At 44.8% G+C, this 27,792-nt stretch overlaps 1 protein-coding gene across 4 annotated transcripts; it reads left to right on the top strand.

Annotated features, from left to right (window-relative positions):
* Window positions 1–1,076: 1,076 nt before the first annotated feature.
* pak5 (p21 protein (Cdc42/Rac)-activated kinase 5) lies at window positions 1,077–27,576 on the top strand. Of its 4 annotated transcripts, XM_037244640.1 has the most exons (13): window positions 1,078–1,644; window positions 6,953–7,048; window positions 10,178–10,401; window positions 11,453–11,491; window positions 20,264–21,100; window positions 22,896–23,105; window positions 23,347–23,488; window positions 23,555–23,709; window positions 24,030–24,163; window positions 25,082–25,208; window positions 25,339–25,464; window positions 25,607–25,741; window positions 26,034–27,576. In XM_037244640.1, the coding sequence occupies exons 3-13, from the start codon at window positions 10,198–10,200 to the stop codon at window positions 26,187–26,189; spliced, it is 2,265 nt and encodes a 754-aa protein (XP_037100535.1). In that variant the 5' UTR covers window positions 1,078–1,644; window positions 6,953–7,048; window positions 10,178–10,197; the 3' UTR covers window positions 26,190–27,576. The 4 variants fall into 4 exon arrangements, with proteins under 4 accessions (XP_037100536.1, XP_037100535.1, XP_037100537.1 ...); XM_037244641.1 differs by lacking the exon at window positions 6,953–7,048 and having other exon boundaries at window positions 1,077–1,644; XM_037244642.1 differs by lacking the exon at window positions 11,453–11,491.
* The last annotated feature ends 216 nt before the right edge of the window (window positions 27,577–27,792 follow it).

Here is a 27,792-nt window from a genome sequence, read left to right on the forward strand (position 1 = left end):
TGCAACTTGCAGTCTACACTTTATATGACGGTAGTTTTTTTGTATCTTTAATGCCAGTATTTTTGTGTATTTGCGTGATTTTTTTGGGGGGTATGAAAACTACATACATAGTCATACACGGAAAGATGATTTTTAAATTTCCATTAATCTAACTTCAGAATTTTATGCATACAAATATTTTCAAAAACCTTTATTTTATGCAAACCTAATTTTCTTTTTTTGTATTGGTCTTTGGTGTTTTATCGCTCCCATAAAAAAGGTCTGCACTGCTTAACTTAGAAAGAGTTCAATAATTTTAACTACAAACAAAAGAAGAATTATCATTTACTTAATCTTTGCAGTGCAGTTTTATTTATTTTTGTCCTTTGTCATTTAATTGTCACTGGTCACAGTATGGTACTACAGTTGGCATGGCAACAACTTAAATAACATACAACAAAATGTAACATGTATCAATGAGACAAGAAGCTCTTCCATAGACGATGCAATAAATCTCCACGGCAACCACACGACAAATAACTCTCAGTGGATATAACAATGAAAGTGGGTTGTTTTCTGGCATCCTTATTGGATTAGCTAACATGCTAACTAAAGAATTTCATAAATAACAGAAAATCTTGGAATACTTCGATTTAATGCATACTGGGTGAACTTTAGAATAAAAACAAGCAGAGGTATCGTGTAATTGATGGAACAATGAACATGGAAATGGTAAAATGTAAACTGCAGTTAAATAAATCAAGGAATAAATAAAACTTTTTGGAATAGAAGCACTAAATAAAAACGAAACAAAATATTAAATAGGTCATGTAAATGTACACTAAACTTGGTTTAAAAATAATTGTAAAACAAACCAATAATGTTCATTACTCTGACAAAGCGTTTTTATGGTTGCCAATTATCCTCAATTACTTTTTTTTTTAAAAAACATGTTTTGGGGGTTTTATTGACGTCGGATAACATTGCACTACAGTGACGTCACTTGTTTGCGATTGGTTGTATCTTGTCTCAGCACGTTCCGTTATAAGCGCGCTCTCATAATACACCACTAGGTGGCGCTGTCATCATTTACATGACGTCACACAACCACAGCACTGTACTTAAAGGATGCTTTCTGTCGTTTTCTTACACTCCACTTTGAGCCAACAGTCATGTTAAAGATGGATTCTTACGGTTCCTTTGCGTCGATTTGCATGATTTAGGGATACTAATGGTCAACCTGCAAAAAAAAAGGTGCATGGTAATTACCAGTGACGTCAGCACTAAATACAGTTAGCGTCGCTAATGTAATTGCAAAGGGGCGTTAGTTAGCATCGCGCTAACATGAGCATGACAAGTGCAGGTGACGAAATGGTGCAAAGAACCAGCGTTCGCACTTAGGGAAGGAGGCTTAGAGTGAGGGTGAGCATTTTTCCCTAGGCTAACACAGGTGCTCCTCAGCTTGTTACTCCGGTGCCCTCCGCTCATTCGCTCCTCCAAGCGGCCCGGATGTGGCGCACAGGAGTAGAGCAGCTCCCGGAGACCCAACATGGCGCCACTGGCTCACACGTAACGTTACCCGCCGCTGCTTTCCCCGCATTCGAATAGAAGAGAACCGGACAAAGCGACGGGACATGTGAGCTCTTCTACCCCGGCGACGAACAGGTGAGTGTCGGCGTGTGTTCGGATTCCATTTTGTGCGACGATGCAGCTGTAGTGAATGGTAGCTTGGTGGTGGAGGAAAGGGGGGAAAGCGAACGCTCGCCCGCGGGAAAGACGAAGCTCTCCTCGGCTTAATTTGTCCGAACAATCAGGGTTTGACCTAGCTCGGACCGGGGAGTGGAGCCGCCTTCATGCGGGAAGGCAGCTGTGGGGCCGGAGCGTGTGTTGTCATGGCTGTCAGCTCAATCGCCGTGTAGCGGCCGCTGTCCTTGGTAGTGAAGCGGGTGGGCATAACGCACACCCCATTCTGGATGAGGAATGCGTGTTTTTGCAGCATTTTGCATGCATTCTGCTTGCTCCTGTCGAATGCATTGCATATAATCTGCTTTAGCTTCCTTTGAGCTATTTTCCACTTGTGTCATGGCCACATCCCTACCAGGTTGCTGGTGCACTAATGCATTTCTGCAAGACTAGTACTGTATGACAAGCAGCCTTCACAGCGTGTTAATGTAGGGCAGGTAAATAAAGGGCAGTACATGGCTGCTTTTCAAGTTCACTGTGGTCGTGGGATTAGAATAAGTGTAGTGGAGAGGAAAATTAAAAAGTGTTGATCTTGCTGGGGGTCCCCCCCCTCCCCTGCTTGCTAAGCTCATAATCGCCCCGGGCGCCAACAACGTCCAAATGGAGGTAATAATAACTTACCACCTCGTACACAAAACCTCAAGTGCCGATGGGACCTGCCAATTGTTTGATTTTGGCCTTTATTTGTGGCATTGGAGTGCGACCTTGTGTTTCCTCAGAGCGGAAAGAGTGGTTTCTAAAAATTGGAGCTAGAGTATTTCCTCAAATAGCAGATGTCGCTCTTATTGACATCAGGTTTTTCATTCCATGTAAAACAAAAGCCTCCCTCAGGTAGACTGCCGTTTGAGGAAAAAAAAAAAATCACTGCTTAATTTTGCTGGTCTTATATGAAGTTGTTAGTCTTGGTTGAAGTCTTTTGAGTGTTCACAACAGCAACTTGACAAGTCAATAATCAGATTACAACAATGATGCAAACAAATCAGTGGCTTCAGCTTTTCATGTTTTCATGAATCACCATTAGATTATTTTTCCAAAATCATTTCGCCCTCCTATAAAAACCCATTCAGCCACAATGTTTGTTTTTGTGTTTTAATGAGATGAAACAACATTGATTGTGTCAAACAGACATATTGATGGAAGCTCACACGCGACGCCAGCCTGCCGCCCCCTCATTGACCATAAATTTGAGTGTGACATAAGGCGCCGTTTAATCAACGTAACATGATACGCTCATTAAACCTGGTAGCGCACACGCCCGCTCCTCCGGTGCTCGCTAATGACCATTAACTACATTGCAAGTCCTATCATGCCTAGTCCTAGTTATTTTGTTTATTTCAATATTATACTTTTCTGAAAAAAATAAGGACAGTTCTAAGTGGGCCCCAAACTTTGACACAGTAGGGTGACTGCTTCACGGTAGCTGAGTCCATGCGTGTTCTCTTCTCACTGCAGATTTACATACTAATCAAAAGCGCCAGGGAATGCCACAGCCTACATCACTAATGTGGATCATAACCAATGTTCAACCCATCATATTCTGTAAATTTTTTCCCCCCCATCTATTTTGGATGTCCTTGGTTACTCACACTAAATTACATAAGACGGAGTCACACGGCGAATAATTTAACCAGGAGGAGGAAGTTATGCGTGCCGCTGTCCCTGCTGCCGTTATATCATCCGTAGCGGCATCTTTATGCTCGAGTGCTTACCTGTGACAGTTGCAAAAAGCCACCTTTTGTTTTTGTTTTCTTACCTGGCAGCCTTGTACTGTTTTTTATTTTGCAAATTCGGCTTCAACCTTTACAAATGACACTTGGAAAGGCCACAGATAGCCTGGTGAGGCAGATGAGGATAAGGGAGCTTGTAAGAACTGAGGAGGAAGATGAGATGATGGCAGGACAGGCAACAATGAATGTATCCATTCAGGTTTGCATTTGGGGTTTGCCTATGAAGGCTTACTTTTATATTGGTTACAGTGCAGTGTTAGCATGCTAGCGCTAATTGCAATGTATGATAATCTGAGTGGAAGCCATTTAAAAATGTTCAGTTTTTCCATCATCGTACCTCAAGAGAATGCTAATGCCAAGGCAATTTTCATCAGTGCACACAGTCAGAAACACACGCGCGTGCACACACACAGAAATATTTAAGCTCTATAGAATTAGAGGCACGTAACCTAAATCCTCTTCACATTTCTCTGCTCAATGAGGCTGTTCTACTTCTTCTGGCAATGTGTGTGTATTTGTTGCTGAGGAGGCCCAGTGAAGCCTGAACATCCAGCTTTGCCTTGGGGGCCTCAGAGCGCCGCATCTGCCTCAGCTGCCTGACTCGCCTGACCCTTCAGGCTGAAGCAGCTAGCTGTTTTTATTTATTTATTTATTTATTTATTCATTGGCTGGTGAATTGTGCAGTGTTAGCAGGCTGCTTTCTCGTATTTCTCGTGCACAGAATTGACCATTCCTAACCAGTATTTATTTATTTTTTTTAAATTGTATATTTTCTGTATGTAGGATTTAGTCAGCCAGTGAATTGCGCAGCCTCGTCCTCATTTGGTTTCATGTGCACGGAGTCGACTGGTCGCCGCCTAATTCCAGTTTAATCGCCTTTTAAAGCGATACCTGTTTGGAACGGGCCGGGGCAAGAAAGCCAATTGCTTCGGTGTCTGTTCCTTCAATCACTTTCTGTCGCTTTATTAACACTAACAAAGGCCAGTTTAAATTACCCGTGCATGTATTAAATGCATTGGGCTCAACTGTGTCCGCCGGTCATTAGACTTAGTCATTACCGCCGCAATTAGTCCGACTGTGGATGAATATGTAGAATGCTTTAAGCACACGCCTACTTTGTAAACAATTACAGTGCAGCTCTGGCGAGGTGACAACTAGTTTGTCTGCTTTGTTAATTTCCTAAGAAGATCAAATAGCAATATTGTACTTCCCCAAAAGAAAAGATTCAAGTTGTTACATACTATTAAATATTATTTATTATTGTACACATTAGACATTAATCTGATTGTACGCTATACATTTATTTGAGAATCATTCATTTATTAGAAAAATTCACTGGTGTTGCACTCCCCTAGAAATAAGATTGAAGCTGTTTTTTTTAACAGTAAATTAATTTTTTAATATTTCACCTATAATTTAAAAAAAAAAAAAGGTACTGGTGTGTACTGAACTGTGATTGTTCCTTGTAGCGTTACACCCCCAAATAGATATTCAGTGTGTTTGTTCTCAGGAAATTCATTTAATGGCTCTTTGGGACTAGTAAATTGATTGCTACATGAGTTCAGCACCATAAAACAGACCCCAGGTCAGCGTCTTTATGTTCCGCTCGACAAAGCGTAATAGGAGTGCAATGTAGGCCTTAAAAAAATAAAATAAATCAAATTTCCTTGTTTTGCTCACAGTGGGAATTGGAGTGAGGAGGAAGAGATGCGTGATGAAGATTTACGCACCCTGAAGGAATCTCAGCGCAGACGCAGTTTTGTTCTGTGATTTGAGATCAGTCAGGTGGAATTGCATCAAAGCAAACTTGAATAAGGACATTCATTATGGCTCTGCGTGATTCATATTATCTTCTCTGCAACCATGTTCTTGTGCTCCCGTCTGCAGCCAAAGAGCTGTCATCCGGCCTAAATATAGCCTGGAAGCCGGACCCTCACATAGATAAGCACATGTGTGTGTGTGTATATGTGTCATGACACTTTGAACATCTTAACATATACTGACAAAACCTCAGGCAGTCTCATTTGAGACGCTTACACGCTGTAGTGGCTTTGCGCAGCATCCGCCGCCGGGTAGGGCGCAGGGACGACAATGGCACGATGTGACTTTATTTGGAACTGGTTGCTAAGCAACTGAACAGGAAGTAGCCTGGTTCCTCTTCACTAGTTTGGCAAAATCTTGGCCTTGCAATTTTAAACTTAGACGTCTAAATCTCGCCATTTGCACTCTGAAGTCCCTCCGATTGAATTTGCAGAGGTGATGCATAATTTAAAAAATGTCAATACGGGTCACCTACTGACTCGACGTTGCGTTGTTGTACTGCAGCAACACATGCGCAATAAGTGGGTTAGTTGACAGAACACTGTGCTGTGTCAAGCGCAGTGTGAAAAAGCTCTTAGCCTCCTTTTTTTTTCACCATGTTTGATCTTCAGTGTGAACACGCAAACTTTCTGTATGCACGCCCGAGCGCAGATTATAGCCTGGAGACCTTGTGATGTCGGTTGCTAATAACGTAGCACAAAACGTTAGCGCAGATGCGGTTGCCGAATAGATGAAAGCGGTTATCCAGTAACGCAGCTGTGCCCTCTTTGATGCTCGAGCATGAAACAGCAGGAAATGAGCGCAGCTAAGGGACGGCAGTACACAAAAAAAAGACACAAAAAAAACATGAACGCCGACGTGCGTGGCATGTTAGTAGCACTCTGTAACTGGCAGCTGCACGCTAATCAAACCCATTATATTGATTGCTAGCGTTGTCTCTCTATGTTTCTCTCTCACGCTATCAGCACATAGTACAAAAGAGCTCATTTCTCTCATAACAGTAGCATTAGCTTGACAGTGTAGATAAGCATGAGTTTAGAAGCTGTAAAGAGGGTCTGCAAACTTCCACCATAGCCTCTTCTTGCTCCTCAATTAGGATTTGCACAGGCAACCACGTAGGGACACCGTTACCACTACAATGCTAATCCTGATGTATTATCTCGGCGCATCGTTCGTGTGAAGTCATGTGGACCGGTATGAGTCTGCCGCCCTGATGAGAACTTCTATGCTGGAAACCTCAGGCCGGCAGGTCACATTGGGTCGGTCGCCTCAGAGTAATACTCGCTATTGTGACATTCAGCATCAAGAAAGGCTCATGGATTAAAAATGACTACATCGCTGAAATTGGTTAGCTTAAAGCTTTTTACTGATTGACGAGAATTGCGACTTTTTTATCCCCCGTAGATCATCATGGATGCTACTACGCCTGACCCAGTTGTCAAAACCCGAGAAGCAGTAGTAAGATGTTTTAGTGGCTTCCAGAGTACTCTTTTATGACGGGCATGTCCTCAAGTGATGCTCTTTCCTGCCACATGTGATGAATAATGTACATCAGTTCACAATGCTTCCTGAAATAACTCTGGAAATAAGTCACGAGAGCACACCCGAACACCACTTTGTCTTCATCCTCAAAATGTCAAGTCCAGTCCAAACTGGACGTCAAACTAGCTTGTCTCTTCCAGGTTCGTCAAGCCGTCAAATCGGAAGCAGCGGAGGGCCACCGGAGCAAAGCGCAGCCGGAGTACTAACAGGCAGTGGCCTTGGAGTGCCCTTTGAAGGTAGACAGCTCTCTGCTCACTTCCCACACCACTCGTGTCATAAATATTTCCGCAAGCTCTTGTGCTTGGAGGATTAAAAGCGTCTTTTCTCACAAAGAAACATACACTTTAACCTCAAGTGTTACTTTGAAGCGACGCTAAAGCTTATGTAGCATAGAGTCGCTGGCTTATTGGCTAGTAGAATCACGGGGAATGCTAAGCTAGTTCATTTGCAATTAAGCATTACTTTCAGTCATTTTGTCAGTCTCATACAAATTAACAATGTATGATTTTCCGCTGAATATTTGCTACAGTTTGCTCGGAGCAGAACTGGAGCCTCACAGCTCCAGGCTTCAGGATTACCACAATCGCTTCTGCTCAAGATGGCAGTAATGTAGGTCAACAGGTATAAGCTTCCATTGACTGTCTGGGTAAAGACAAAGAGAGTGAAAAGGGGGTTGGGGGCGGCGGCGGTAAAGGGGGTCGTACATAGTGACATTCTGATCACTGATTTATGTTTCAACTTATCTGTGCAGACTGATGTTGGGCCCTGGTTGGTCATGATAACCTCACGGTATTGTGTTGTGTTTGCCAGAAAACAAAAGCACAAAGCCAGACATCATTTAGGTTTATGTCCTCTGCCAACCACAAGCTCCCAGCAACCCAACTTGTAGTCACGTCGAATGCACACTAGGGGATGGTCACGTGAACTTTTGCTCTTATCAAATCGAGGTCACACCAATGTTCTTCTTTTCTGAGGATTAACGCAGCAAACGGCGAACGGGACATGCGGGGAAAATCCTGTGGGTGCGTCATCTGTCAAAGCTGACATTATTTTTTTTTTTCTGCTGGCTAACCTTGGCTGCAGCGATGGAGATGGATTGTGTCAGTGCCACATTAGCCCACTCATGAACTGCAGTTTGTTGCCGCTTGACCGTTGAAAAATTACACGGAGACTCCAGTAGCTGTCACAAGACTGACGATTTCAAGAGAACATCCACAATTATTTCTATTTTTGTTTCAGAATGAAATTTTACCAACATTAAGTTGTAATTGAATTTGACATTCACATATCACCAATGTTTTAATATGATGCTTCCGGAATGTTCTTGAGCCTCCCTAGCTAGCGTGACAGATGTGTTTGATCCATTTTAGCCGCCATAACTCTGCTTGCCTTGCTCTGTATTTAGCGTGCAGCTGTCCCCCTCCCCACCGGCGACAGGGAAAAGACCCCGGGGCGAGACCCTCGAAGGTGGCACCGTGTATTTATAGCTCACACTTGCTTCGAGGGTGTGACTGCTGACCCTTTGAGCCATTAAATTCTCCTCTTGGAAAAATCATGGCACAGTGGCTTTAACGCGGTCTGCTTATTTTTATTTGCTGGTCTTTCATGAGACTTTTCCAATGTAAAATATGCTCCTTGGTTTAACAAAGGGTCGCTTGACAGCGCAAGGTCAGAGGCTGCTCGGTTTGGGATGCGGCCCGGTCAGACGGCGTTAGGCAAACAATGAAAGCAGAATGGGACGCGCCGGGCTTTAGCTGTCTGGCCGCGCCTTGGTGCTAGCATCGGCGCTTTTTTTTTTTTTTTTTGCGTCTCGCATTGGGAGTTATCAGAGCATGCAGGCACAAACGCAGTCATGGGCTGGTCGTCGTAGTAACGCTGTGTCTCTTGGGGGTCTGCTAAGTCTGGAAGCTGACCTGAATCATCACTAGTACCCCAAAGGGATTCCAAGACTCATTGTGTTTTGTGGTGGATAATGGAGCCATTAGAGGTCCACTTTAAAATGTGACCAGGATCTGACTGCATCAGAGCACTTGGGCCATGGCGTATGAGCAGCACGTTAAATGGTTAAAAGACACTGGCCATTTCTTACTAGGTAAGAGCAGCGTCTTAACTATTTCAGGGTGTGGCAGGTTCTGGTCAAATTGTGGCTGTTTTTGCGTATTCCCAAAAAAAATATGGGAGGGAAATGCCTGTGGAGACTGGAGAGGATGACAGATGGTCTGGAGACAAATCAACCTGGGAATCAGGATCTTTGCCCTGGGATGACTCAGCACTTTCGGTCATGCTTGTGTACATTTTAGTTAGGAAAGTGAATCTGAGACCTCATGTTTGTTTGTGCATTTGTCGATTTTTCTACGGCAAGGTTAAGAATAATTTAGCCCGCTAACCTTAATCTCTCGGAGCCTGTCGAGTAATAATAAAACGACAACTGGCTCCTGTGTGACATTGTTAGCGTGTAGCGGTATAACGTTAAGTGTAAAACCTTACAGTCTGTCTATAAATAACACCTCCAGCGTAGGCGGTGTTACGCAGTGGGTCTTTCCTCCCCAAGGAGGTTCTTCCTCGAGGCCTCAACGCCGATTCCCATCATGTGTGGGCTCAGTGAGACGGGCTTGCCTCCACACCGTTGTCATATCTCAGCGCTTGAGTCTTGGTGGAGACAATTTAAGCCCTGTCAAGTTTTTAATAACCCCAAAACGGGGGAACAAATATTTTAAATATTTGAATATTTTTCCAGGAGTAATATAATGCGCATAAGGAAAAACGACTGACTCTGAAGACAATGGCTCCTAGAAAGCGTAAAACAATGAACTCCTTTCACAGCGAACGTCGTGACATTTTGTCCCAGAGACACCACGCACATCATGTGACTCTCATAGCGCACTCTCAGTTCCAATAGAAAATACCAAGTTGCAATCATTTTTTCTGACATTGTGTTCTGCCACAGAGGAAGGAGGTTTTTTTTTTTTTTTTTTTTGCTGTTTAAATTACATAACCAAAGTGGACTTGTTCTTTTCTGGCATGTTAAGACACTTGTGCTTCTTTTTGCCTCGTTTCTGTCTTGCAGCATTGTGAGGCTCGACTAGCGCATGATAAAGTATTTAATTTAGTTAGTGTCACTAACTGGTCCAAGCCAGAACCATTTTATAAAATGAATACCAATCCCTACTTAAAACCGTATTTAATGCCATTAGTCATAGCACAGTAGCTGCAAGCTACTATTTGTGCAGAAGTACCAGAGGTGACAAGCATTAGCAAAGCTAAAAACAATAGCATTAGCAAACCTAACAAGACTATCCAGAACGTGACAACACCTGCGAGTGATAACATAACATATTCCATCCTTGTTGTTTTTTTTTCTGCAGGTTTGTCAGGGTTGTCCAGCATGTTCGGTAAGAAGAAGAAACGGCTGGAGATCTCGGCCCCGTCCAACTTTGAGCACAGGGTCCACACGGGCTTCGATCCGCGGGAGCAGAAGTTTACGGGGCTGCCGCAGCAATGGCAGAGCCTCCTGGCCGACACCGCCAACCGACCTAAGCCCATGGTGGACCCCTCCTACATCACTCCCATCCAGCTTGCACCTATGAAGGTAGGCCGTAGAGGCCGCATGGTATCCAACCATACCTTAACATTTCGGACCTTACTCCTCCTGTTTGACCTCTTCAGATTAAGCCCTGTGATTCAGTTTTTTTTCTTTAAGGATGTATTTTCTACTTGAGCATGTCTGCTTCACACCCCTCCAATCCTACACTTGTTCCTTTGTTTTCTCCAACACCATCTGGCCATCTCACACAATTACATCACTCTTAATATGCCCGCTTAATAATCACATCCGAGTGTGCTGCTTTAAACCTGCATTAAGCTTTTTATTGGTCACTTTAAAGAATACCGCCTATTGGATTAGTGTGGACATTTTAAAATGGACGTAACAAATCATATATGACGTGCCTCTTGAGCTGTTACCTACTTTTTTGTGTTACCTACATTTTTGGGGAGTAGGGGACACTCAAACATGACTCAGGCAAATGTTGAGTAAACTGACACAAGATGGCTACAAAATATGCTGAATGCAGATTTAAACTTGGTCATTTGTTAAAACACAACACTTTGACATGAATGTAAGTCTTCATTTTCTTTGTGTCTTCTCGTCTTTGACCCTTCTGAGTGTCTCCTCTGTTGTGTTGTTGTTCATTGGCTTTCACACGATACTCATAAAGACGTGTCTGGAAATTTCAACTGGCCCGAGCGCTCAACTCGTAGTATTTGTGTCATCCCCAACCCCCTGTACTGTCAGCCATTGGTTCGATAATCGTTCAGATTTCCAGAAGGCCCCGACCCCATCGCTGCCCTCCAGGCTGGAAATTAACCATCAATTTGTTTCTGAATTCATAGCACGGATAACAAACACGGAAGCCAGCTAAAAAAAACAATTCACCTCGATTCCGAATCGGGGCCAGGGTGTGAATCATTTTGGCCTTTCCTTGTCTCTGTGAATTACTTACTGTCGTGCCATTTGGAGTTCACACGGTTCGCATCTAAGCTCACAACTCAAATGGCCACAACCAAGAACAGCAATATGCCACAGGAAATATCTCTGAAGAGGGGCGAACAAGAAAGTAATTGTCTTGCTCTCTTCACAGATATCTCCCAAGAAGGTCCGGCCGTCCGAAACGCCCAAAGTATGACTCCCTTTATCCGTCTGCCCCCCCCTCCACCTTACCTCTTTTTCTCCTTCCTTTGCACTCTCACCCCACGCCGCCTTGTATTGCATCTCCTCGCCGCTGCCTGCTGCCGCCATGCATTTAGTTGACGGCGGGAAGTGGAAGAATGACTCCACACATGACATAACTACCTTGCTCTGACAAGTCTTTACTTAGACCTCATTTCCACTCCTCCCTTTGTTTCATCCGCATGAGTAGAAAAAAAAAGAAAAAACACGCCGCCCTAGATGACATTAGATGAGTTATAGCGGCATGTTCCCTCAATCTTCCCCCTGATGATGATTATAATGATGCTAATGATGAAAATAATGATGAGTGCAAAGTGCCTCTGAAAGCTCATTTTGTTCTGGTGACACACTGCGAAATGTATTGTCGACCCGATTTCCTACTTAAATCATTTGCTCTATGGGAATGACAGCGGGGCCTTGAAATAAGAGATTCGTTTGTTTTGATTACAAGGTGTGTGTCAAATATATTTGTCCTCCTGCTCTGCACTTAGTATGCAAAAGGGTGAATTATGTCTTATACAATCAGGTAGCTCCTAAAAGTAAAAAGTGGAGCTTTGCGGGAGGTGCCTCCCCCTCCTCACTTCTTATCACTCTGGACCCTGACAGCCATTCTTAGCTATGTGCTAATGCTAAGGCTGGAGCGCTAGGCCTGGTCAAGTCGAGATGTCGTTCCAGCCATGGTGGCTAATTGCCTGTGGCCTAGTTGTCATCTCCACTGGAGCATTAGTATTGCTTCCAGCTTCCCCGCCGCCGCCATCATCACCACACAGGCTAATCCACAAGTGTGGGTTAACACATTTGCTCAGCGGCATGTCTTAAACATGGCTGTCTCAACAGTGTGTGTGTGTGTGTCAAAGCCTGTTGTGGGGTAATAAAAGTCGTCTCATGTTGCACTGTGACTTTCACCCTCTCCAAGAGGCTCATTTACGGTGATGGGGTGTGTCTACACCAGCTTGTGAGTTCTGTTGGTATGTGAGTGCATGTTGTTTTGGACTTGCACTATGCTCAGGTTACCTAAGAAAAACTGTCAGACGGACAAAACTGAACTATCATCGCTGTCTAAGATCCTTTCTACACTCAAGATTTATTTTTTATTCTGTCGCCATGGAGCCATCCCCACCACCACACTCTCACACTTGTCTCCGTGAGCTGCATGCGCTGTGGGTAGTGTGGGCGGAGAAATCTCGGTGGGTATTTTCAGGAAGCTCAACATTCAGCCTTACATCATCCAGGAAGAGGTGGATTAACAAACAAATCGTGGATGCGAATTGTTTTGTAAGACCAGCACAATTTTGCCCCCGCTCCCAAAAAGCAATATCAGCTCATTGGGAGGTGTAATTCTTTAACAGGGGGCAGTAAGCCCGCAAGGCAAAATGGCGGCGCCCTAAGTTCCAAATGTCAGTCGGCCGCCCTGCACCCACTGACTCTTTTAGAGGAAATCTGATCGTGACGCTGCTCAGAAGCTAGAGGGCCACCAGCTGGGGGCCAACGGTGGCAGTCATGGCAGGGGGCCGAGGAGTCACGACGGTTGGAGAGACGAGGGGCTTTGAAGGGCCCGGAGGGAGGCCGCAGTCAGGCCAGGTGGAGGGGACACTACAACAGGTGGGATTTCCGTCAGGGTCAAACGTCATCTTACTCTTAAAAGTGGGATCTTTGTTGGAAGTGTTGATGTTGCTTGAGGTCACATACTTGACTGTGACTTTCTATTTTGGGAGCTTCTCAAGTCCACTTTCATCATCCTCCTCATCACTGCCTGTGCCATTCACTCATTGAGAGCTACCGGTGCTGATCAATACGCCTTTAAATTCAAGTCCAATTTCAACAGGGTTCAGTCTGAACTGTTGCGGGATTAAATTGCTGTTTGCAGAATTTGAAGCAGAATAGCTGCTGATGGAGAGAGAAAACGAGAGAAGAGCATCTGTCTTTTTTTTGGCTGGGAGGTGGAGTGGATGTCATTGATCCTTTCCTTCCTCACTGCCGGCATTCTGGGGATTGTTGGCTCCCACCAACCTTCTGCAAGCTTGGCCAGAGCCCTTTTAAAATTCCAGCAATTGCCCTTCACAGCCTTATTGAATGGGCATTTTTTCAAAGGACTTTGAGGCAGTTAATATAAAGTAGGGAACAATTTCTACATCAAAATTTTACAGGTGTAATAGCTTCACAGTATACCATTTTGTAAATGAAATCAATTAGCAAGGACAAGCAACATCATCAGTCATTCAACGCTCAAATACCTGTTTTGATGCTTTAACGGTCCTCTGGTGCCCTCGTTCGGCTAAACGGTGAACTACAATTTAGGAGATTTTGTTTTTTTAAACATTTCAGTCTGAATACAGTATACAGAAGTTTCTAATTGTGTGTTAATAAGTCTTAGTAGCTCAATAAACTAGAATAATGAATGAAAAGTAAATTATTTAATACAAATTTTAATGTATGATGAAATATATAAATGTAATAGAGGATATGCACCGACGTCACAGATTGGGGCGGCCATTTTTGTTTGGGTGGCAAAAAACCCTCGTCCGCTGCCACTGGACTCGTGAGGATGGCGGCCTGGGTGGGTGTCGTGAGTGATTATTTCGTCCAGTTGGACCAAGAAAGCCGCAAGAGATGCATTGAAAAGTTGAAAAAATATAACATTCGTGTTGATCTGCTGTGGAAACCAAGTAAGAACGCCACCAGCTCAAGCGTAGCAGGAGCTGGGCCAGCAAGCGCTTGGTCGTCTGATAAGGCGACTTTTACGCCAGTAACATATCCAGACATTTACAACTATTTGATAGTTGTTTTTCAGACAAGCTTGATATAAAAATGGAAACTGGCGGATCCAGTTTGGTGTTTCAGGTGGGGCCGAACTGATCTTTGGGTGTGGCTGTACCCTGTATCCGCCAGTGACAATGGATGATTCTGACTTATAATTGTAGATATGTGAACAATCAAATTATTAGAAACTAGCAATTGGACAAACATACTGTAATGAAGCTGTGTAATTATGCATTCCTTAGGTCATGGCCGAGTAGCAGCAAGTAAAAGGGAATATCCGTGCAATACCTCACAGATGAATGTTGAGATCAATAAAATAAAATTACGTACCTCCCACAAAGTGATCTGAGCAGATGTAAGAATGGATAGTTGGCTCCAAAGCTTGGAGCTGTTGCGGCCATGTTCCGCCCTACGAAGCGCCGCCACCCAGCTATCCTTTCTGGTCTGGTCCGCAGGGGACCGATACAGCTTCTTGGTATCGCCTTTTTGGAAGCGATAGGCACATCCAATGGCACAACAACTCTTCACCATGGTCAAAGTTGCACCGTAACAACTCTGCCACGATCTGCCACCGATAAAATGCTAAAGAAATGCCCCAGTACATGTATCTCTAAAGCTCAATCCAGCCTTGGCCCTATTAGCACCACCCAGCGTCCGCCGCTTTTTGCCACCCAAACAAACCGTCAGCCGATCTGTGACGTCACGTGCATATCCTTGATACTGTAATGTGAAATCTTTAAATACCCAAATCGTGATGAAAAATAATTGTCTGACAATTATAAAACAACAACAGAATGTTCTGATTAATAGATGCGAGGTTGCAACAGTTGCCACTAGAAACTGAAAAAATTTCTCCTTTGTCTCCCATTGCTTGTTGATGGTGTAGTGCACTAATATGCTTCAGGTCAAAGAAGGGGGTTGTTTTTATTTCATTACGCCTCCACCTCTAATCTATTTTGCTGGAAATTGCTCATGGGCAGAATGCGAGCTTCACTGCAGCTTGTTATTGAGACTTGGGGGTCAAAGGGTACTGGGTCAAAGCCGTCTCACAAGCTGTGAGTGAGGGCTGGCATGGAGACCCATTATAAAACGTAAACATTATGAACCAAAGTGGCTGCTCAACGCTGCAAAAGTCAAACAATTTGAAGTTCAGTTAAACAGGTTCTTAAAAAATGGTCATCTGTAGGTAAGCTAAAATTCAAAATATTTGTAATGCTTACAAAAATGTTTTGGGGTTTAAACTATTTTTCGACTATTATTCAGAATTAAATAATGAATTCCTTCCAAATGTTATGAATGTAAATTAAAAAATAAAAACAGAATTGTCATTACCATTTACACAAGATTTAAAAAAATAAGTGTGCTGTAGTACTGAGGCAGACCCGCAAGGGGTAGCAAAGCACAAGTGTTTAAAATCTTGCTGCATTACCACACTAAAAATCACCAATAGAAATAGGGAAAATACATTAGTGTTGAAATGACTGCTATGTCCACCAGAGGGCGCCAGAGGCAAAGACACTCAGTTCCATCGAATAGGTTCCAGTCAGTTATGTGCAACTCTGCAGACTAACCCCCCCCAGAAAATGTTTCTGAATCTACCAAGAACCTTTTTTTGACAATAGTTCTGCTCATTCTTGAAAAAAAAAAATTCTAGTTCCAGGGTAAAGTCCCCTGCAGTGGTCCCTTTGGAAATCCTGCAAAAGTACATTCATTATGTGCCATCAATTCTTGTACTTTTAATGAATGGCAGGAGTGTGAGAGTGTAGTCGAGGTGATGAGCTTCACGTATGTCTAACAAGGGGCGGAGATACGCATCTGCGTCGCTACACGTTGTGTTGCGTGCTTGTCGCATTTCCAACAAACACCATAAATCACAGCAACGTCAAGGTTAAGTAATGCTAACCAACCAGGAAGTACTGTACCGCAAGCTGGGAGGGAGTCTGTACGCTCCAATAAGTTGTAGGTTGAAGACATGCAGACCTCCGCCAAGGTTGAACCACACTTCTAGAAAATGTGCTTTAGCCTTTTTCAACCTGCCTGCATTTTTCCAGGTCGCTAGTCCGTGTGAAAGGTGCTGACTTGGCAGTTTTAGTCCACAAAACCCCGGAGATGCCTTGACATACGAGTTTAATTTTTTTTTTAGTGTCATAATATTTCAAAGTAAAGAGACCATATTAGTGGCCGCGGTCTTGTCGCCTTTGGATGCCGCTGTCCGCCGAGCAGCGGAGCGCAGCCTCCCTCCAGGAGTCAGCAGAAGGGCACGCTCATTAATTATGCCCGCCTTCATTAGTAGCAAGGTTAATCCCCCCTTATCTCCCAGCCAGCCTCATTTGTCATGCAGCCACCTCCTCCTTCAATACCGACTGCCTCCTCCCCTCACTCATTTCTTTGCTCTCTCGGCGAAAGTCGACTTTCCGTCTTTTCTTGTTGTCATTTGTCACGTTAGATTTCCTTCTGTGTATTTTTCATTTCATCCACTCCCTCTCCCACTCTCTTCTTTCTCTTTCCTTTCCTAATCTCCTGGCCTGTACTATCTTTTCTTTTTCCTTGTCCTGTCATTTTTCTTTTCTTTTGTTTCTTTTTTTCCTCCTTTTATCTCTATGCTTTCAATTCCTTCATCCTGGTTTCTTTTTCTTAAGTTTCCCTCTAGTCTCATTTCTTTTTTCATTTTTCCACTCTCGTTTCCTTTCCTGCCATCTTCCCTGTCTTTTCTGTCCTGTCCTTTCCCTTCTCTTCTCCTGCCCCCCCTTCTTCCCCATTTCTTCCCATCCTCCTCCTTTCTCCTCTGCTGTACTTACCTTGAACAGGGCATGGTGAGTAGATCTATTACAGCTTATCACTAGAGGACAGGCCAACGCGGCACGCTGGTGAAATATGGCCGCTGTCAGAGCCGACGCCGAGCACGACCCGACCCACGCCGCCGTAAGGACGTAAAGATGCGGCGGGGAGGGGGCGTGAGGGGTACAAGAGGCGGTTTCTGCAGAGGCCACTCACTATAAGCCCTCTAATTCAAATTAATGGAAAGATTTCCAGGCGCGATCCCGAGCGCTTGACAGTGATTTGGCACACTATTAACCTTGTCTCTCTTCGCCGATGTCGGCAGCCATGTTTCTGCAGCCGCCATTCGTGCCTCAGCACGCTGCTATTGATTAGCAGCTTTATTAGCTGGTCAATGCTGAGCGCTAATTGAGTTAGCCTGCATGTAAAGCCACTTTCAAACAGTGAGTACCGCATCAGACCCCTAACGGCAAATTAATTTATTATTAACTTTGCCAAGCACCAAAAGTCAGGGGTGCTGAGTGACTGCGCTGTACTTTTCAGGATGCAGGAAATGCAATGTGGTCCGACATAATTGCCGATCGCTGAGATCTGCAAAATTGCTGCATCAGAGACGTAATAGTCGATCCGGCAAATCATTCAGATCCCAGCACAGCGAGACATTGCCGCCTTTTTGTGCACTTTCCCAAACAAGTGCGGGACAAATTACACTTTCCGTCCTTGATTGGTTGTTTTTCCTCGGTGGCGGTGGTTTCTTGTGTGTCAAATTAGTGGTGCAAGATATAAGAGGGCTGACCGACAATGTAAGTAACGGTAGTTAAATGCGGGAGTTGAGTTTTGCGCTCGTTGGCCGTACTGCGGCATTTGTCCAACTCGTGATTGATTAGCGCCCCTGAGAACATCCAATCGTGCAACCGCTCAGCTTGACGTAATCGCTACATTTAGCAAATGTTTCACCTCGTGTTCCAGTTCACGGCACCCAGGCAGCTCATAGAAGGTGGGTGGGGGGGGAGTCTTACTATGCGAGAGAGAAGCTACTTCCACAGTTTATTGCCTGAATCATACGTATGAGCTGAAAAAAGCAATCGAAGCCTAAAGGTAGTGGTAAAAATTGTGTATAAATGTGAGCAGATGAGCCCCCTCAAGTTATGACAATATGTCGCAAACATTACCGATGCTGTTTGCGTCTATTTTGTCTTTTACTATCTGCAGGAAGGAAGAAAACAATGAGTCAGTTTAAAATATATATGATTTCTCCCCCCCCTTACAACCGGAATAAACTACATTTCGGCAAACATAAACCAAAAAATGTCCTGTCCTATTCCCATTTTCTCCTAAAGGAAATTCCGCATCATATTGTTCCGTTGTCATCTGCTCCTTTTCGTTTTCTTTGTGACAAAACGTGTAGCAGCACTTTATTATTTTTTTGATATCCGATGATGCTCTCACCCCCCCCCCCCAAGAGATTACGTCCGTGGTCGTATACTTTACATTTACAGCATGCTACGCGCAATCTTCTTTTGTAATCAGATGTTGAATCCCGCAGAGTGATGAACCCGCATCCCATTGAGGATAGAGATTCCGATGCGCGTGTTGACACTCTGATGGATGAATGGCGCAAGTATGGTGTGTTGTGTGTGTGTGTGTGTGTGTGTGTGCAGGTGTTTAAAGACGCACAAATGTATTCTTGTGTCAGCACATCGCCGCTTTGCCGCCTTCCTGTCTCAGCACATGTGACAAAAAGAGCGTGACTGAGATGCGTGACAGTCCGTCAAACCCAAGAACTTGCTGACAACTGGGAGTAATCATGCCATGCGAAAATTGTGTTGAAGTTGAAATTGCTCAAATTGAGCTGGAAATTTCACTAAAGGAATATATATTTTTTTAATTTAGCATTGCATATTTTGTATATATGGGTCAAATTTGTGTTTAAGGAATCCTTCAAAATGACTGCCGCCAACTAAAAGGGCAGACTTACCATTGTAGCTAATTTTTAGCGGTCATATCTGCAACTAATACAAAATGTGAATTTTTACCAAGATGAACACAGCTTTAAAATTTCTAGTGTAAAAGAACCTCGTGTGTGCGTCTTTTTCTTCCTCAGGGGGGAATCAAAACAGGCCTACGTGCTGACAGCTAATTTAGCGGCTTTCATGCGCTTCAGTGCGATTGCCGCCATTTTAAAGTACACTGCTGTATTAAAGAGCCGGCCCAGCTTGTAATATATGCACGACACTGAGCTCGCACACGTGTTAGCGCTGACACGTCGCCCAAATGGACGTGCAAATAAATGAAAAGGAAAGGCGGCAAATGTTGAGAAGTCACACAAAATACGGCGTCTCCCAAGAAATATGTCATCATTTTAGATGTGACACAAATTGATAACATTGATTCATCGCTTACTCTGCAAAGTTTTCCCTTGCTTGACAATTACGTAAAGCAGCAATTCTAAATCGACCCACACATATCGGTACAAACAAACACCTGCTGTGTCTGGATGCGCATCATACATTTTTTCTTTTTCTTCCCCTCCACACTGAAGTACGTCTTTTGCGTCGTGATTCACGAGTAACGCAGCACCAGTTTCCAGTGAGTCACCGCGACAACGGCGTGTAAAGGGCTTAGCGAGAGGTAGGAGGGGATGAGAAGCACCCCTGATGTTTAAGCCGCCACTACGCCTCGGCACACGTGTACGTGCGTGCGCACCTAATCGCTTAGTGCGTGTGTGAGTGTGTGCACGACGTCACGACTACTACAACGCATCCCGGCAGTACGCCCACTGAAAATGAAGCTAATCTGTTGAGAGGGAAATGGGGCAGGGAAAGCAACAGCTCGCATCCACCGCTGGCTTCCTGTTAGCATCTGAAGCTGAGCCTTTTTTTTGTGTGTCATGAGAAAGTTAAAATTTGGTAAAAATCCAATCTTGAGTACAAAATGACAAAAATGTTGTAGCATGAAATGTAAATCCAGCTTGAGGATTGCTTGTTCATTCATTGCAAGTGATGAAGACTTCATACTTGTCTCTAAGGAATTGAAATTGTGCGCCCTGGTGAATTTCAATTCATTCAGTTCTTAGACTGGAATGGCCGAACTGAAACGGAATGCACCCCCATCGTTATCAGCCTGCCACCATTTCCCCCTTTGTTTTTTGTGGTTACCAAAGTTTTTCTTTTTCTTCTCGTAGACCATCGTGAGGGGAAACCGGCCCCCCAAAGATGCGTCCATCAACGGCCTGCTGGAGGAGTTTGACAACATCTCGGTGACGCGCTCCAATTCACTGCGCAAGGAGAGCCCGCCGGGCGCTCACCAAGCGGGCGCCGGCTCCAGGCCTCTGCCGGGCGCTCGTCCCGGCGGCCTTGAGGAGAATGGCTTTGGCCACTACTACTCGCGCTACTCTTGCGACTTAGATGCCTCCGGCAGCCGGGATTACGCTCTGGACAAGCCGGGCTTCTCGGCTGACGGCGAATGGGCCCTGGGACGGCATTACCGCTTTACCAAACACAACGGCCACTCGCACCACATCCGCAGCCCCTTCTACCCGGACGCCATGCCCCAAAAGTCAGACTACGGCAAGCTCCCGCCAGACTACCACACCTACCTGGAGAGCAAGGGGCGCTCCACGGACGAGGTGGCCTCCACGGTGGGGAGCGGCGTGGGCTCCAGTGGCTATTACCGGGCCTCTGTGGGCGGCTCGTCCAGCCAGGACTACCGGGACACGTCGGTGGGAACACCGTCCCGCGCCTCCCTTCACAGCGAGCAGATCAACTACCCGGACAGCGAGTGGAGTTACGGTGCCGTGCGGGAAGACTACGACAAGAGACCGAAGAGCTCGTATGTGATGCAGACCAGTCCCACGCCGGCCATCAGGCAGAGGTCCCGCTCGGGCTCCGGGCTCCAGGAACCCAATGTCCCCTATGCGGCCGGCGGACCCTTCAAGAACCCCGCTCAGGCCCACTCCTACAGCTCCTACACGTACCCGCGCTTGTCCGAGAGCCTCGGTGCCTCTCAGACCATCAACAAGGTAAACACTCTTTATTCATGTCCTGTTTCTACTGCGAAACATTTTGTCTCCCAGGATACTGCAGCGCTTAAACTCCAGTGGTAGGTGTACCTATTGAAGTGTCCAATGAGCTCCCGACTTGGTTTCTCAGTACACTCAACTCTTTATTCAAAGGATAATTTGTCCAGGCTATCTGCCGAAATTAATGGACATCTTTTCGATCCGTCTCCGCAGTCTAATCAATTAGCGCTTAAAGCATCGAGCGCGCGGCCGTGACATACTGAGCACGAGGAGAGCGGACAGAAAGCCAAGTCAAAGGGGAACAAAGGAAGAGGGCAAGTGAGGTGTACGCCAAAAAGAATAAAGCGGCGTGCCAGAGCAAGACTACATTTAAGTAATAATATGCTGCATTTTAATGGGGTTGTTATGTAAGAGCACAATGTGGAACGGGCTTTGACATGGAAGGACAAGCATCTCTTGGAAAAATATGAAAGGATTTCATGCTCATTTTCTCATTCCTGTTCTTCTCTTTCCTGTTACAAACTGAGCCGAACCGCAGTGTAGCGCTCGCACCGTCAATTTTAGAGAGCTTGCGGCACGGGCCGGGCCGGAGGTAGCGATGCAGTCAACCTGCAACGGGAGGCGGGGGTTGGCTCCTTATGCTCGCTCTCCGTGCTCCATTAAGGCCGCCGCGCAGCGTGATGACATCTGCGGCACCTCCTCTTCGTCGTCGTCCTCCTCCTCGTCTTCCTCCACACAGCGGCGGGCGAGTCCGGCAGGTTTGCTGATGTGGATCCCAGGGCGCCTTGATGAAAAAGCATTTAACCTGCACGCTTCACTAAATAGCTCGTAGGGAGGGAGGAAAAAAAATAAAAAAGCCACGTCGAATGCAAGCCATGCAGGATTGGACTGCGGTAGGAGGAGGAGGTCGTTTTTCGCATTTGTTTGTTAAAGTGGGGCGGGGGGCCATTATTTCAGTTTTAATAATGTATATGGGTCAGGTCATTTGTAGATGGTGTTTAAATGAACCAATTTTTGGGAGAAACCCCCCAAATAATTTCAGCAGATATTTTCTGCTTGGCCATGCGGCCATCCCGTATGTGGCCCGCCGGCTATACTTAGCTCATCCCTGCGCCAAACGCACAGCTCACAGGTCCATTCTTCTCCGAACAAACGGCCCTTTGCCTTTTTTCTTCCGTGTAACCAACGCATCCCCACACCAGCTTTATTTATCCTCTCTCTCGCGCACAATAATAAACACACACTCCTTCTCTCTTTTCTCCCCCTTTTCTCTGCAGCAGCTCTCAGTGACAAATTGATGTTGCGGCACTACCCCCCCCCCCCCACCTCTCTCTTTTGCAGCCTTAGCATAAAAGCGGGCTCGACCGTGTTCCGCCGCCGAATTCAATTTCACACTTGAGTTAGGTTGTTGATTACCCTGCCAAACTCAGATTAATGCGCGTTTAACCAACATGGATCAGGAGAGCCCTTTTGGCTGACAGCCAGCCGGGCAACGATACAGTGGGAAGGGTGGATGGGGGGGGCTTAGACCACCCCCTCCTCTTGCTGCAGAGTGATTGATTATAAGAGTTCACAGCATGTAATTATACACCATCCCAACACGTCAGGAAGGATCCCCCTCCTCTTCCTGTCCTCTCCGTGTGTGAATGACTAGTTTAGTTCCTTTTTGGCACTTGTGTTGTTTTCCAGGAAGGCTCAAAAGCACACAAAAAAAACTCAGCTTTACAATGCATATTGAGTGCAGTCGTGCTTGGGTGTCTTTTGGAACCAAATACTGACGTTGCCGCTTGTCCAGGGTGACTATGAGCGTACGTCGCGGGACGCCAGCCCCCACGCCACGGTCGGCGACACCTACCCCCGCGGACCCCTCAAGCTACCTCAGAACCACGCCAAGCCCCCCGGCTACCCGCCCGTGCACCTGCCCTACCCGCCCGTTTTTCACCACTACAAGCCGTCACCCTATCACCACCCGCCCTCCCAGCCCAGCCCACCGTACACGCCGCAGGTAGGCAGGCCACAACACAAAGTAGCATTTTACGGTTGCTGTATTGTATTTCCATCAGATTATTTTTTATTTTAAATTTCAATGCGTATTTTATATTATTATTATTTTTTTTAATTAATTAATATTTCGTTTCTTTTTTATTTTTATTGTACTGCTTTTACTGCAGCTATTAAAATTAATTGTTTGGTTTAATTTATTCATGATAGCTTTTGAAAATAAATGTTTTTTCTTTTTAACGTAGGGGGCATACTCGCAGCCGTCGTCGCCCTACATCCCCCCAGGGGCGTACCCTCCCCCTTCGTGGGGGTCCAGCTCCGACACTCAGCCCTCCAGGGTGTCTCACGAGCAGTTCCGAGCCGCGCTGCAACTCGTTGTCAATCCAGGTAACAAACTGTACTGTACCTGTCTACAAATGTTCTTTTGTAATGTCGCATTTATTCTGTCATCAGGCGACCCCCGCGAGTACCTGGACAGCTTCATCAAGATCGGCGAGGGCTCCACGGGCATCGTGTGCATCGCCAGCGAGAAGCACAGCGGAAAGCAGGTGGCCGTCAAGAAGATGGACCTGAGGAAGCAGCAGAGGAGGGAGCTGCTCTTCAACGAGGTGCAGATACACTACAATCATCTATTTTACATATATAAGGCATCAGATAGACGAGCTGTTGTCGTATTTGCACACACGTTCAAGCTTTACTCTATCAAGCAGTGACACACCGCGTGTCCGCATGTGTGTGTGTTTAGGTTTTCCCTGCGTGCGTACGTCGGAGGGTGTGAGCTAATTAGTTTCATTGTAATCCTCTTAATCCGCGCAATGTAATCCTGTTACGTTTAAACTCCAGAATATGTTCACATAGAGATAGTCATTTCAATGAAGAGCTAATATGAATTGACATGTTTATTTATAAACACTGGATGTGTGTGTAGGTGGTGATCATGAGGGACTATCACCACGAGAACGTAGTTGACATGTACAATAGCTACTTGGTGGGAGACGAGCTGTGGGTGGTCATGGAGTTCCTGGAGGGAGGGGCGCTCACCGACATCGTCACACACACCAGGTAAGAGCGAAACACCCTCGCGCACAAACCGAAGACAACAAATGCGCTTTTGAACATGACACAGATGGTCTGTAATGGAATCTTTCACGACATCTTTTACTCCCCAACTTTCCTCTAATTGTCTCTCCGTGTTAATGACTTTTCCACGTTGATTGTTTTGGCGCTTTAATTCCACCCATTTGTGTGGATTGTTGGTGCATCAAATGTCGCGTCTTGCTTGAACGGCTTTCAAGATGGTCGTGCAAACGCACCTCAAACCAGAGTTAGCTTCCATAAGCAGCATTGCCAGGGTTAGCTTAGGGAAGCAACAAAATCAAAATTATTTTCACACAAAAAACATGATTTATCTTAGCTTAGCTCAGTTTGCATCAAGACAGTTGTTTTTGTAAACACAAATACTTGCGTCAGATGAGATTAGCATAAAGACTTTTCACTTGGCGTCAAGGTTTAGGTAATTTGCGTTGTTGCGAGTGCAAGCGTCGCTGCTCTCTTTGTCTAAGCAGCGCTATAATTGTCCTTCTCTTGACAAGCTTACAAGATCATTAACATTTTTTTTATTATTGTTATATTGCAAAACAATTTTCTGTTTCAATGATTCTCATTTGTGCACATGTACACACAACCATTATCAGAAGGCTCATTTGTCAGTGCAAACGTGTGACACTTCATCGACTTCAGATTGTTTGTGCGTTCAACACGGTAAAAGTTTGTTAAGGGTTGTGCCGCACTAAAATAGACACAAAGTGCCAGCTGGCCATGTGTGCGCGTGATCATTGAAGCTGTAAATGCGTCGTGTGCGTGCGCAGCGTTGCGCCTGAACCGCCATCTGGGACCTCCTGCTCACGCCTGCAAACACAACCTCTGTCTTTGACTTATAATTAGCGGCCATTTTGAATTGTATTACGCAATTTAATACAGGATGAACGAGGAGCAGATCGCCACGGTGTGCTTGTCGGTGCTGCGGGCCCTGTGCTACCTTCACACGCAAGGCGTCATCCACCGGGACATCAAAAGCGATTCCATCCTGCTCACCAGTGACGGACGGGTAAATACGCATTTTGACAAAAGTTGCAAAAGTTGAAGAAAGTATTTTATTTCAATTTTAATGGCTAATATGTCAGATTAGCACCTCCCTTGCCGCAAAGGAATCAAACAGACTTCTTCTTGATGTGCAGATCAAGCTGTCCGACTTTGGCTTCTGTGCCCAAGTATCCAAAGAAGTGCCCAAGAGGAAATCGCTGGTGGGGACGCCGTATTGGATGGCGCCGGAAGTCATCTCCAGACTGCCTTATGGGACAGAGGTGAGTGGCACGCATGCAGTCCACATTATACCCTAACCCATTTATGAAGGGTCCTTACACAGATGCCCCTTTCAGCCATTTATTGAATGGACACTGACATAGAAGCTGCTGACAACCACAGCTCACATGTGTGTGTGTGTAGGTGGACGTGTGGTCGCTGGGCATCATGGTGATTGAAATGGTGGACGGTGAGCCCCCCTACTTCAATGAGCCCCCCCTGCAAGCCATGAGGAGGATACGAGACAACCTGCCACCGCGGCTAAAAGAGTTACACAAGGTAAGTGTGAACTAGCCTAGCCAAATGGGAATTTGCCATGTCCATTCCATTATAGAAATATTAAAAAAAATACAAACTTAATAATAAAATAATAACAAAAAATCTAAATATAGAAGTAAACAATAAAATACATTAAAAAAATACTTGAATAATAAAAAAGAAAAAAAAAAAGTAAAAAAAATATACATATATAAAAAATAGTGAATTATAAAAAAACATGTTGAAATGCTCAGTAAATTATAAGATTTGTCCAATAAGCTTGACTAACCTCTCTGTCGTGGTTTGGTGGGAGGTGTCGTCGGTGCTGCGCTCCTTCCTGGACCTGATGCTGGTGCGCGAGCCTTCCCAGCGAGCCACCGCGCAGGAGCTCCTCCAGCATCCCTTCCTCAAACTATCGGGACCGCCGTCCTGTATAGTGCCCCTCATGAGACACTATCGCCACCGCTGAACAGACACACACGCACACACACACTTCTGTGGTTACTGCCCGCCCACATCTTGTCAACACTCTTGTGACCATAACGTAGATTAGCTAACCGACACACACGGAACCCACTACTACGAAGAAACTCTGAAGTGGACTCTGGGTGTTTTAGTTCGTCACCTTAGAGGACCTGAGTGGACCCCCGAGAGTGTGGGCAGCGCTGCAGAGAAGCCGTGCGCGGGTGGAGCGGCCACCCACGCTCCCGCTGCACATGTATTTTAAGAGCAACTTGTAAGATTGAGTGTACAGTTTTGATAACTTTGAGTATTTGATGGTGTGGTCGCCATTGTGATATGAGCAGTATTCAATAGACTTTCCTACTCTTTATAATACACTTTTTCATTAAGAAATACACACACACAAATACAAAACACAGAAACACACACACAATATTTCAAATATCCCACTTGAACCCAACTGCTACTAAAAAAAAAAGCTACTACATATATTTATTATTACTATTATCTATCTTTGTAGACAGAACCATTAAACGTTGGGCAAAAAAGGGTAATGTTAGACGTTTTCTAAGAGCTTTTTAAAGTATTTATTTATTTATTGCAATTCATTTTTGTCTAGTGTGGCCTTCTGTTCTCGCTCAATTTATTTTTTAAATTATTTAATGAAAAAGAAAAGCGACGGTCAACAGGGATCTACTCAAATACACTCAAATGCAATGAAACAACGACTTCACTTTGTGTTTTTGTGTCAATACAATAAAACATACATTACAAATTGTATACGGTCAATTTCAAATAGGGTTAGAAAACACTTTATACTGGTCCATAATTTGTAAAAAAAAATAACTGGGGGTTAACCAGTATATAACAAATATTCACCCAATAGTGACAATATTTAATGTATATTTTTACGTCAGTAAAACATACTTTCCAAGTAAAGATGACATAAATAAACATTTCAACTATACATCTTGTAACAAATAAATTTAATATATGAGGTATATGACAAATACCTAAAATAAAAACCTTGTAATTGAAATGATACATTGGCTTTTAGTCAAGTCAGCATTTTATGATTTGAGTGTATCTTTAGCAATTGCAGGGAGCCAATGAAGCCAGTGGGTGTCCGCTACTGTAATAATTTGCACTCATTGTAGCACACACTGAGGGAATCAATTAGAAACACAAAGTAAAGAAAAATAAATAAAAACATGGTTCATCGTCCTTGTCATGAAATCACCTGGAATACACCAGTGTAAAAGCGGCTGACATCCATTTTGACCCATCAGTCACTGTGATGTAAATACGAATGCGTGTGCGTGCGTGTTTGTTGTACAGTGTCACAGCATGTCTGTGAAGATGCTTTCAATTAAAACAAACTTCCATAAGACCAATGTCTTGTTGCATGTCTCACCTCTTTCTTTTTACCAAGGCCTCTCTTCTCTGTCATCTTCACTTTGTTTTGTCTTCTCATCTCTCAAAAGTTTAAAGCAGCCCAGAGGCAAAAAACAAAAAAGGTGGAGGTGTCGTAATTTATGGTCTTATTTGTCTTTGTGTGCTGCAAGTGCTTTGCGGTGTAATGGGATATTGATTTCAGGAGGGACAGCAGA

Source organism: Syngnathus acus, chromosome 24 (genome assembly GCF_901709675.1).
Source record: "Syngnathus acus chromosome 24, fSynAcu1.2, whole genome shotgun sequence".
Classification (NCBI taxonomy): Eukaryota; Metazoa; Chordata; class Actinopteri; order Syngnathiformes; family Syngnathidae; genus Syngnathus; species Syngnathus acus.

Bases quoted from the DNA above. Each gene is read 5' to 3' on its own strand.
- pak5 (XM_037244641.1), top strand. From the start codon at position 10,198: ATGTTCGGTAAGAAGAAGAAACGGCTGGAGATCTCGGCCCCGTCCAAC. The intron at 25,465-25,606 runs GTGAGTGGCACG...GTGTGTGTGTAG, and splicing joins GACTGCCTTATGGGACAGAG to GTGGACGTGTGGTCGCTGGG. The intron at 25,742-26,033 runs GTAAGTGTGAAC...GTTTGGTGGGAG, and splicing joins GGCTAAAAGAGTTACACAAG to GTGTCGTCGGTGCTGCGCTC.